Source organism: Oncorhynchus mykiss, chromosome 20 (genome assembly GCF_057628025.1).
Source record: "Oncorhynchus mykiss isolate SJ-2025 chromosome 20, ASM5762802v1, whole genome shotgun sequence".
NCBI lineage: Eukaryota > Metazoa > Chordata > Actinopteri > Salmoniformes > Salmonidae > Oncorhynchus > Oncorhynchus mykiss.
This window is the reverse complement of record NC_143041.1, coordinates 19,401,538-19,413,701: the sequence shown is the minus strand read 5'-3', so window position 1 is coordinate 19,413,701 and position 12,164 is coordinate 19,401,538. Positions and strand designations below refer to the sequence as shown.

The 12,164-nt window shown below is 44.3% G+C and overlaps 2 protein-coding genes across 2 annotated transcripts; both read left to right on the top strand.

Moving 5' to 3' along the window:
* The first annotated feature begins 882 nt into the window (after positions 1 to 882).
* LOC149974425 (retinol-binding protein 3-like) lies at positions 883 to 4,989 on the top strand. The gene has a single exon (XM_090211908.1). The coding sequence runs from the start codon at positions 1,278 to 1,280 to the stop codon at positions 4,047 to 4,049; it is 2,772 nt and encodes a 923-aa protein (XP_090068034.1). The 5' UTR covers positions 883 to 1,277; the 3' UTR covers positions 4,050 to 4,989.
* A 535-nt stretch (positions 4,990 to 5,524) lies between these two features.
* On the top strand, positions 5,525 to 8,839 carry LOC110499034 (retinol-binding protein 3). Its single transcript, XM_021575864.3, has 4 exons — positions 5,525 to 6,924; positions 7,120 to 7,310; positions 7,523 to 7,665; positions 7,807 to 8,839. Exons 1-4 carry the CDS (start codon positions 5,740 to 5,742, stop codon positions 8,133 to 8,135), a joined length of 1,848 nt encoding a protein of 615 aa, XP_021431539.3. The 5' UTR covers positions 5,525 to 5,739; the 3' UTR covers positions 8,136 to 8,839.
* Positions 8,840 to 12,164: the final 3,325 nt, after the last annotated feature.

The window sequence follows — 12,164 nt, the reverse complement described above, 5'->3', positions numbered from 1 at the left end:
CACTGTATTCTAATCAGCTTCTAATGAAGCTAATGTTTGTCAGGAGGGGATGAAAAAGTCTGGATGTAGACACTTACATCACCACTTGACAATAAAAACAAATAAAGCCCAGTCTTAATATACCACCTTTCCATTAAAACACTACGTGACGTCTGATTTTAGCCTAATTAACCGAGACCACAATTGCCTAAATGAGTTCCTCCCCCTGATGACCTCCCCTCTATCCATATAAGTGCCAAACATGCCCTCTTAAATGACGCAGTGAGCAATGCACCGGGAGTGGAGTCTTTAAAATGAGATTCCAGGTCCTGATTGGTCACAAAGAATCACCAGACGGGCTTATGTAAGACTGGGTATTAGAAGTTAAACTGAGATTAACGTACATACTGTGCTGCAGCATTAGATTATATGTGGTTGCGTAATTATGGGTTGTGAAAATTCCCAGTGTTGTAAGGCTTGTATTAGCCTGCCTTTAAATTTCCATTTTGAACTCACTCAACCTTAAATTATATTCCAACCTAAATGAACACAGTGGAAATGTCATTAAATCCATTAAGTCCATGTTCATGTTTATAGTCACTTCTGCTAAATCTTTGGTTTTCATCCTAAATCCCGTGTTCAAGGCAGTGTATCACATTTACACACGTGAACACAAACTGTGTAATCATCTCATCCACTCGCCCCAGACATGACCTCATAAAGACTGAACCTTATCTCCACCTGGCCAAACCACACTGCCTTATAACTGACTGTGAGTTTCACATGGGGCTTTCATACTAATCAGGTAGTATTTGACCTCTACAATCTTCTGTAATCTATTTTCTCTATCTCATCCTCTTTTTTTAAAAGAAAATGTGTATGACATAGTAGAGCATATAATAGAAACTCTAATAAAGAATATGGGATGCAAAGGTTTTTTTATTTGATTTGATGCCTAAAACGAAATACATCCCGACAGAAGCCTCGTTCTTTACAGTAATACAACAAATTAAATACAGTAAAACTAGAAAAGGTACTGGCATACCCAAATACCTACTTCATAACACCTTCGATGTAACATCTCCAATTTGAGAAAAAAATGTTTGTCTGTGTTTGTCTGGCGGACGCACCGCAGATAATACGATTAAAGGTTTATTGAGAACAGAAGCCTCTTATGTCGTTGTTGTTGTCCGAAACCTGCCGGTGAAAACCATTCTCTCCTGACAAAGGACGGTCCCTCTGAATGAATGGACCAAAAAGCAGGATAACGCAGATCAAATATAACATTCTCCACCATAATGGCAGTAAGTCGGTTCTCACAAGCGTTGCTGGTGCTTTTTTGCCATGTTCTCTACTCCAGCGCTTCCTTCCAGCCAGCTCTGGTGCTGGATATGGCAAAAATTCTCCTCGACAACTACTGCTTCCCTGAGAATCTAGTCGGGATGCAGGAGGCCATTCAGCAAGCCATCAACAGTGGAGAAATCCTCAAAATATCTGACCGCAAGACCTTAGCATCTGTGCTGACGGCTGGCGTGCAGGGTGCACTCAATGACCCTCGGCTGACTGTGTCCTTCGAGCCAAACTTTGTCCCGGTGATGCCGCCTGCTCTCCCATCTCTTCCCACGGAGCAGCTCATCCGGCTGGTCAGAAACTCTGTGAAGCTGGAGTTCCTTGAGAACAATGTCGGCTACCTGAGGATCGACCGGATTATAGGGGAGGAGACCGCAGCCAAGCTTGGCCCGCTGCTCCGGGAGAACATCTGGACCAAGGTCACCCACGCCTCCTCGTTAATCTTTGATCTGCGCTACAGCACAGCTGGGGAGCTGGACGGAGTCCCTTTCATCATCTCCTACTTCTCCGACCCAGAACCTCTCATTCACATTGACACTGTGTTTGATCGGCCCTCCAACACCACTAAGGAGCTATGGACTATGTCATCTATCATGGGAGAGAGGTATGGAAAGAGAAAAGACCTCATCATATTAACCAGTAAGCGTACTATGGGTACGGCTGAGGCAATCGCCTACACTCTGAAGCATTTGAACAGGGCTATAATTGTTGGAGAGAGGTCAGCCGGGGGGTCAGTGAAAGTGCAGAAGATAAGAATAGGAGATTCTGGTTTCTACATCACAGTTCCTGTGGCCAGGTCAGTGAACCCAATAACAGGCCAAAGCTGGGAAGTGAGTGGAGTATCTCCCTCTGTAAATATCAATGCCAAGGAGGCTGTTGCCAATGCCAAAAATCTACTGGCTGTCAGGAGTGCCATTCCAAACGCTGTCCAGAGCGTCTCTGACATCATCAGGCAGTACTACTCATTCACAGACAGAGTACCGGCTCTCCTTCAACATCTGGAATCCACCAATTTTTTTTCTGTCATTTCAGAGGAGGACCTGGCGAATAAAATCAACTACGAACTGCAGTCTGTGTCAGAGGACCCTCGTCTGGTGATCAAACTGACCCAAGATCACCCGGTTATCATTGAGGAAGACTTTGAACCTGAGAACATACCAAACGATCCAGCATTTCTTACAAACCTGGTGGATACAGTCTTCAAAGTACGCATCTTAACTGGAAACACTGGTTATCTCCGCTTTGACAAGTTTGGAGACGTGTCAGTGATGGCCAAATTAGGAGAGCAGATTGCCCAAAAAATCTGGGAGCCCCTCAAAGACACAGAGAACCTCATCATCGATCTGCGATACAACACAGGTGGGTCCTCAGCTTCCATGGGCATCCTGCTCTCCTTCCTCCAAGACCCGTCACAACAGTTCCACTTCTTCACCCTATACGACAGGATCCAGAACACCACCACTGAGTTTAAAACGCTTTCCGGCCTCCCAGGCCCACCCTATGGGTCTAAACGGGGAGTGTACATCCTGACTAGTTACTATACTGCTGGTGCTGGCGAGGAATTTGCTTATCTGATGCAGTCTCTGCACCGTGGCACCGTCATCGGGGAAATCACATCCGGGACCCTGATGCACTCCAAGTCCTTCCAGGTGGAAGACACCGACATTGTCATCACCGTCCCCTTCATAAACATCATAGACAACAACGGGGAGTGCTGGCTAGGTGGAGGCGTGGTCCCTGACGCCATAGTGCTTGCTGAGGAGGCCGTTGACCACACCCATGAGATCATAGAGTTTCACAGGGAGGTTCGCTCACTGGTGGAGGGGACGGGGGAGCTCCTGGAAGTACACTACGCCATCCATGAGGTTGCCAACAAGGTCAGCAGTGTGCTGCTCATCAAATGGGCCGAGGGTTCGTATCGATCGGTGGTGGACTATGAGTCTCTGGCATCCCAACTGACAGCTGACCTCCAGGAGACATCAGGTGACCACCGGCTGCACATATTCTACTGCGACATCGAACCCGAGTCTCTGCATGACATGCCAAAAATCCCAACAGCTGAGGAGGTGGGTTACATCATTGACGCGCTGTTCAAGATTGAGGTGATGCCCGGGAACGTGGGCTACTTCAGGTTCGACATGATGGCAGACATAGAAGTGATGAGAGCCATCGGCCCTGAGCTGATTAAACTGGTGTGGAGCAAGCTGGTGAACACGGACACAATGATCATCGACATGAGATACAACACAGGTGGTTACTCCACAGCCATCCCACTCCTCTGCACCTACTTCTTCGATGCTGAGCCCCTGAGGCACCTCTACACCGTATTTGATCGCTCCACAACCACCATGACCGAGGTCATGACCCTGCCTCAGATCCAGGGTCAGAGGTACGGCTCCACCAAGGATATCTACATCCTCACTAGTCACATGACGGGGTCGGCTGCCGAGGCGTTCACGCGGACCATGAAGGACCTTAACAGGGCGACGGTGATCGGGGAGCCGACCATCGGAGGGTCCCTGTCCAGTGCCACCTACCAGATCGGGAACAGTATCCTGTATGCCTCCATACCTAACCAGGTGGTCTTGAGTGCTGTTACCGGGAAAGTGTGGAGTGTTTCCGGGGTCGAGCCACACGTTGTTGCTCAGGCAAATGATGCTCTGAGTGTTGCACAGAGAATAATTGCAGCTAGGCTTTTAAAGCGAGATCAAGGGAAATAATGGTCATGTTATTGTTTCACTTTCACTTTCCTGTTTACTTTGTTTGTCCTGTATTTGTGAATGATGTTTTTTGTTGTGTGTGATTTCTAACAGAAATGTTATTTATTATAATTGTTTTTCAGAAATCTGACATATCTGTGGTATACCATAACCACCCCGAAGTTTGTAAAAATATATATATTTTCCAAATAAGTTTGAAAGTCTTTAAATAGTAGATTGCACATTAGTAATCCTTAAGGCACCTTATGAAAGCTTTCTTTTTGGACATGATTATAAACTCATTTAATAAACAGATCCTTGACTGTTGCAGGTCTGGGATGAAAGTAGTTGCCTTCGATGAATTTGACCAAAATCCCTGTGTGTCATTTTGTATGAGAAATGTACAAATAAATCCTATTGTTCATATTTCATGAATATCTAAATGTCTTCTCTTGTTTTTATCTCCCCCGAGCTACATTTGTTGTTGGCCTAAATATGTGTGAGGAGAAAGGGTTAATATTTCATTTCATTATACTATCATCATGTATTTAATCCGATTAATGCAAATACTTTCTATATGAATCTGTTAATGCATTTCTTATTTGTCCTTTTTGTCATTTGTCAAGTCATGTAATTTGTCATGTTGCGAGTAAAACATCATATTGCCATAATGTAGAAGAGTCTTCAGACAGTCAGTAGAGGGAGCATTACCCATACAAACATGTAGTGAACTACTGTGCTCAGTTCTCCTACTGTGTAGCATCAATGATATCAAATATCAACTGATTGTGAATAGTGTCATGACCAAATAGAGGCCATATAGCTTCAGAAGAGGAACCCCCATTATCTATTATATACTGGTGTAGTAGGTTGAATCTAACTATATGGCAAATGTTATTGCTTGCGGGTAAATTTTATTCCATTTCTAATCAACACTTGTTGAATAAACTGTTGAATAAACCTGTGAGTTATTTTTACCCGAGACGGAACTATTTTGAGTTCAATGTGATATTTACAGACCATAATGCTTAGGGTCAGCCAACGGCACATTAAGAGAGAGGAGGGGGTGGATGGCTTGACTATTTCAAATTCTATGTTCTTAATAATAAGTTCTATGTTCTAAGTATAATGCTGATTGATCATGTGCAGCACGAGTGAGAGATTATAAGCCTAAGTACGGTATAAGGACCTTTTGTCAAAATATACAGTTCAAGGTAACATTACACTTCACATCAACTAGCTGACCAACAGAAGGCCTGATTTTAAGGTAGAAACAAAGTAGTAATTAATTCAGAAAACAATGATCTATTTAATTAACGCTGATCTACAATCAGTGAGCCTTATTCATCAAATGAAAAATATGCACAAATGTATAACACATTCAGTGATGTGAATATTTCCACCAAGCATAATCTCAACTGACATTTGTGTCTAGTTAAACCTTACCTCACACGCATAGCAACAAGTATACATTGAACATCTATATCTTGGGCAATATGTTGCACCTACATTGTTGGCCTGTTATTGTCTTACCAAAGCACTCAAGATAAGAAGATTAAAGGTTTATTGTGAGGAAAATCCTCTTATGTGTGTGTTAACAGAAACCTTTCAGGAAAAAAGGTCTCATTTGACCAAGGACCACTTTGCAGACGGACGTTCCACCGCAGAGTGGCCACTACTGTGGTTTACTGCTATCTAGAAACCCACCAAGATGGCAACGTCTCTCCTCTTGTTGGCATCGGTGCTGGTCCTCAGCAATGTGGCTGTCCACAGCGCTTTCGCACCCGACCTGATTGTCAGCATGGCTAAAATTCTCCTGGACAACTACTGCTCCCCGGAGAAACTGACTGGCATGCAGGAGGCCATTGACGCTGCAAGCAGCAACACAGAGATCCTCAGCATTCCCGACCCTGACACTCTTGCCTCCGTCCTGACCGGTGGGGTCCAGAGCACCATCAGTGACACCCGGCTGGTCATCTCCCATGAGCCCAACTACGTCCCAGCGGTGGCCCCTGCCTTGCCACCCCTGCCCCCAGACCAGCTCATCGGTGTGCTCCAGAGCTCCATTAAGCTGGAGGTCCTGGAGGGCAACATCGGCTACCTGAGGATCGACCACATCATCGGGGAGGAGTTGGCCGACAAGATTGGCACCCTCCTCCTGGAGCTGGTCTGGAACAAGATCCTGCCCACGTCCGCTCTGATCTTTGACCTTCGCTACACAGGCAGCGGGGAGCTGTCGGGCATCCCATACATTGTGTCTTATTTCACTGATGCCGAACCTCTGATTCACATTGACAGTGTGTACGACCGTCCCACCAACACCACCACCGAGATGTGGTCTATGCCCACACTGCTGGGCGAGAGGTACGGAACAAAGAAGCCTCTCATCATCCTGACCAGTGCAAACACCAAGGGAATTGCAGAGGACGTCGCCTATTGTCTGAAGAACCTCAAGAGGGCCACCATCGTCGGGGAAAAAACCGCTGGCGGGTCCTTGAAAATCGAAAAGATCAAGGTTGGGGACACCGACTTCTATGTCACAGTGCCCTCGGCTAAGTCCGTCAACCCCATCACAGGGAAGTCCTGGGAGGTCGCCGGCGTGATGCCCGATGTTGAGATCGATGCTGAAGATGCCCTGGCCGCTGCCATTAAGATCATTAACCTCCGTGCCGAGGTCCCTGCCATTCTTGAGGCTACTGGCGCTCTGGTGGCCGACAACTACGCCTTTGAGAATGTCGGAGCGGACGTTGCGGAGAAGCTGGCGGCAACGAGCGGTGACTACAACTTGATATCTTCAAAGGTGGAGCTGGAGACAAAACTCTCCGCTGACCTCATGACACTGTCCGGAGACAAATGCCTGAAGACCACCCACAACATCCCAGCCCTGCCACCAATGGTAAGAAATGAATGTTGAATTGTAGCCTATGTAATACATTTAGCTATTGAGAATACTTTTATGTCAATCAAGATAACTTTTTTTAAATTAATATTTGCCTGAAACAATTGTCTGTTGAATTCAGTAGACCTTCAATAGAATAACATTGCATATCAATTATGGGGAATATTTTTGAGACATTTATGTTGATTTCAGAATCCATCTCCAGAGATGTTTATTGAGCTGATCAAGGTCTCATTCCACACGGATCTGTTTGAGAACAACATTGGTTACCTGCGCTTTGACATGTTTGGTGACTTCGAAGAGGTTCAGGCCATTGCCCAGATCATCGTGGAGCATGTGTGGAACAAAGTTGTTAACACTGATGCTCTGATTGTTGATCTCAGGTAGGACATCTCTTCATAGTGAAAATCAAAGCACAAATTATGAGCATAGCAACTACCGGAAACATATTTATGTTCACTAAAAATGAACAGAGTTAGAGAGTGGCTTACCATTTAGTTGGGGTAAATTGGGACAGTTGGACCATATGGAAAGGTTTTATTTCCTAAATGTTTAATTTTTCATATTGAATGAGTTAGAAAATGTGTTTTTGCAGGAACAATGTGGGCGGACCCACCACTGCCATTGCAGGCTTCTGCTCCTACTTCTTTGATGCAGACAAGCAGGTCTTGCTGGACAAACTGTACGACAGACCCTCTGGCACCACTACGGAGCTGTGGTCTCTGTCTGAGCTCACTGGTAATGAACTTCCCAGTTTCATGATGTGTAGGCTACTGTATATTGAGTTTATAAATTTGGATAAAGCAGAATATAATTGCGGGCTGTCAGCAGAATAGAGCACGTCAGGGATAAAAAAAAATGACTCGTCTTCTTTCTCAGGTGCAAGGTACGGCACCAAGAAGAGCCTGATCATCCTGACCAGCGGGGCCACGGCCGGCGCCGCCGAGGAGTTTGTCTACATCATGAAGAAGCATGGCAGGGCCATGATTGTGGGCGAGACCACCAACGGCGCCTCCCACCCCCCTGAGACCTTCCGTGTGGGCGAGAGTGAAGTGTTCCTGAGCATCCCCACCACCCATTCAGATACAACGCAGGGCCCCGCTTGGGAGGGGGCTGGGGTTGCCCCTCACATCCCTGTGCCAGCCGACGCAGCCTTGGACACTGCCAAGGGCATCCTCAACAAGCACTTCGCCGGCGCAAAGAAGTGAACTCCCTGACCGGGGAAGTTGGCAGCCAAAGGAGTTTAAGATCTTATGTTCTCAGAGGAACGAAGTATTTAGGGTACAGTTCAATGAACTTCATTGACCAAGTCTAGGGAGCCAGCCTCTGCACCTAAGCCTTCTTATCGTAGCCTGTTGTAGTGTTCTCATTTTGCAAGAATATGTGAGAGATTATGAACAAGATTGTGGTGGTTTTTACTTATAGTTTTTACTTACAAAAACTACTGTGATTGTAGACGGATTTAAGAAATGCTATACTGAAATGTGACTCTTAAAGAAGTGGTTCATAAACTATGAATGTGTTTGTGTTACTGATCCACTAGCTCTTGGCCTTGGGGCTAAGATTTGTCAAAGCAGCTTCTATTTTTGACTGTCCAAAATAACGTGAGTTGTAAATTGCGCAAGAACATGAAAGCTGAAACTAGTTTAAAAAGGTGCATTGAATCAAATGCTGAAACATATTTTCTTTTCCTCTGATATTCTTATATATTTTCGAGTACCATTTTTTAGGACCTTTACAAACAAATTGTTCTGTCTGTTGGGGGTGCATTCTCTCATTTGATGCAGGGTCTTTTTGCTGTGTATGGGAAGAAGTGTTGTGTCCATACATAGTGACTTTCCATGTGAGGCAATTTGGGTTGCATGAATTCCAATGGTGGGACACAATAAAGTCATTGAGAACACAAGAATAAGTATATATGTTGTGGATCAGAGGTTAGGAGTGGATCAATAAAGCCAAGCAGCTTATTATATTATACAACACCAAACACGTTTTTGCCCAACAATGGAATAACTACAAATCCAACCAGATTTTCTCAATTCAACACACTAACACCTCAAATGGAATCAATCCCACCCATTGTTACACAGACCATTGAGATAAACTATATATAAGCCCTGCAGCAAAAAAACAAACATGTCAGCACAACTATTCATTCAGATTAGAATTGTATACCTTCCCAGAGCAAGTTTCTCAGTTCAAGTAACACTTAACCATTATGGTTTCTTCCTCCAGTTTCAACTTGGCCTGTTATCACAAACATAGTGTATTAGTATTATGTTAGAGGAGGTACGGTCAATACAATACAACACAATACAATACAATACAATACAATACAATACAATACAATACAATTCAATGTACTCCCTTTGTCTCGTTCCAGAAGATAGCAGCGCAGCTCATTTCTAACAGGAACGTCAGAGGCACACAGATACTGGTCACTGGGAGTGGATATCCAGTGAGTGGGTCAGCTTTTGGCAGACACAAAGACCTGTATTTTCAAAACACAAGGAGTTAAACAGGATCCAGTAAGTAAGGGAATAACTATACATAAACACGCGGAAAGCGAGGGGCAGGGGGTATTAGGATTTACTCCTGATGAGGCTGATCACAGGCCACAAACAGTAGCTTTAGTTAAGCTGGATGTGTGTGTGTGTGTGTGTGTGTGTGTGTGTGTGTGTGTGTGTGTGTGTGTGCGTGTGTGCGTGTGCGTGCTTGCGTGCATGCGTGTGTGCGTGTGTGTATGTGCGTGCATGTGTGCGGGAGAATTGGGAGATATTATGGAGAAAAACATGTCATAGGTCCAGTTTTCCTGCAGTCACCACTTTCATTTGATAACGCTTGTTTTGCTTGTCTCTGGAGGCGTAGCTTTGATTTACAGCTGACTCATGTGGTACCTGTATCAGCTTGCTGGCTATGGCTTAAATACTGTGGACACACAGCTCCTACCTGCTTGGCTCTTCAATATTTACACTGAAAACCTCCAGTAGGCAACGGAGAGAAGATACGAATGTGCAAATCAACATGTTATGTGTTCATTACAGTCCCAGCAATTGCATGTCATTCTAACTGTGTAATTACATGCCAATTCTATAGGCACTTCATTCCAAAGTGCTAATTAACTGGTAGGGCAAGTAAACAAGGGTTACGACTTAGTGAAGACTCATGCTTAAAAATAATGGATGGCTGCTTGTGTTTGAAAACAGTATAATTAGCCTAACTTACAGTGAGTAAGATTTTATCCTGAACAAATAAATTAACTTTGTTTGTCTAGGGAAGCATACATCCATTGTGCATATAACATTGTGGGCATATATGCTGTAATAAAAGCATGAAAAGCAGCAAAGTGGTCAAATTAGAAAGCAGTGGCGGCCGCTGATTGGCAAAACACCGGGGGAGTGAGGTGGTTGGAGTTGTCAACAGAGCAGCATGGCAGAAATACGTTTTCAAACTCTAGCTACTTTAGACCCCTGTCCTTTGACTGCCTTTGGATGTAGTTGTGTGGTTTATCAGGTCCCAGGCTCCCATGACTGTTATGATTATTTATTTAGAAGTTAATTACAATCTGCTTTTTGCTTTAGAGCCATCTGTACCTGATAAAGCAGAGCTAGTCTCACGGGCGGAAGTAAGCCGTCTGGCACAAATAGTCTGGCGCAGTGGCGGTTCTAGCTTGTATGCCCCTTGCCACCCACAGCGGCATCTTGCCCATGTCGCCTATACCTAAATCCGCTACTGGTCTGGCGCGAAGAGCCGAAGAAACAATCCAAGCAATGTTCGCATGGCCTATGTGCCCACGGAGGCGGGGCTATTGCTGGCAGTCACTGAGGGGCAGAGTAGTAGGTAACTGAACAGCTTGGTTTAAACTATATATTTTGGAAACAGGAAAATGTACACTTTGATGAGAATTTTAAACATAATCCATTATTTAATGTATATATATTTTTATGGGGTGTTTCCCCTAACGCCCTAATGGGTGGGATGCCGCTGGTAGAGAGCCCTCAATTAAAATACTGACCTTTGCCACAGCCCTTCCATGCATTAGGCTATGGGTAGAATAGCCTTGAAAGGATGGTCATGCGAGACTACAGGTGAGGTAGATTCAGTGGCAAGTGGGATGTGGGATGCATGCCAGCAAAGCCACTATACAACACAGCCCTAAACACATTATTTGCACTACAATGGTGACAAACGGTGCCCACAAATGGCCTACATAAATCTGTCCCAACAGTCCATTCAGTCTCATTTACTGCCTTTTAAAAAAACATAGCTGATATGGCTGACTTGCTTAAACAAATGTGGTTTCTATTGACAATTGAGATGTACAAACAATGGCATAAAGGGGACGACAAGGGGATAGGAGGCAATCCGTAATAGCTAGGACAGACGTAGACAATAAAACTATTTGTTTAGCTCTTTTGAAATGTACAGCAACAGAATTGAGAACATGGGCAGTTCTTACAGTGTTCTCCCTGTACACCAAGACAGAACCGTAGGATAAATAAAAGGGGCATATAAACAGACAAGGAAAGTTCTTACAATATTCGATGATTACATTTCTCTAAAACAGGTTATTGGCTAAATGTGCACCACCAAGTCAGAACAGTAAGCGAAATTAAGAGGGGTAAATAGACCAAAAAGTTAGGGTGAGGCACATTGGCTACTAACATCTTACTACACAACATACACTTAGTATGACTTTCTTAGCTACAGTATACCCTGGCATACCCTGGCTACAGTATCTCCCTGGCATATTACATCCCAGTTGTCTTGAACTCACTGAAGTCAAGTTTCGCAGTTCCGAGCATGGCCAATGTTGAATGTTAATAATTTAAACTTGGAAAAGAGCCCCTTAATCCCAGATGTAGGACCACACAGCCACTGTGACTGATTCCTTCCAAACCACTCATTGTTGATTTTGCGATTTCCAACTTGTGGTGTAATGTTTATGTCCAATGGCCGATGAGCACCGATACATTGTTATCTCTAATTTCTCTTCATTATTTCTCTTCATATGACAAGGATAAAAAATAATTTGCCATAAATATTTAGCAACAGTTGTCGTTTTGCTAGTCCAGTTTAGGTCAGGTGTGTATTGCCTGATCTTTCGCTTATGTCGGTTGGCTCACGCTAGGATGACATGTCTAATTAGGAAATAGCACTGAGATTTGTTTATCAAATAAATACCAAGTAGGCATACGTAATGATTTCGTAAATTATGATTACGTTTGTATTGCCGA

Bases quoted from the DNA above. Each gene is read 5' to 3' on its own strand.
- LOC110499034 (XM_021575864.3), top strand. From the start codon at position 5,740: ATGGCAACGTCTCTCCTCTTGTTGGCATCGGTGCTGGTCCTCAGCAAT. The intron at 6,925-7,119 runs GTAAGAAATGAA...TGTTGATTTCAG, and splicing joins TCCCAGCCCTGCCACCAATG to AATCCATCTCCAGAGATGTT. The intron at 7,666-7,806 runs GTAATGAACTTC...CTTCTTTCTCAG, and splicing joins GTCTCTGTCTGAGCTCACTG to GTGCAAGGTACGGCACCAAG.
- LOC149974425 (XM_090211908.1), top strand. From the start codon at position 1,278: ATGGCAGTAAGTCGGTTCTCACAAGCGTTGCTGGTGCTTTTTTGCCAT.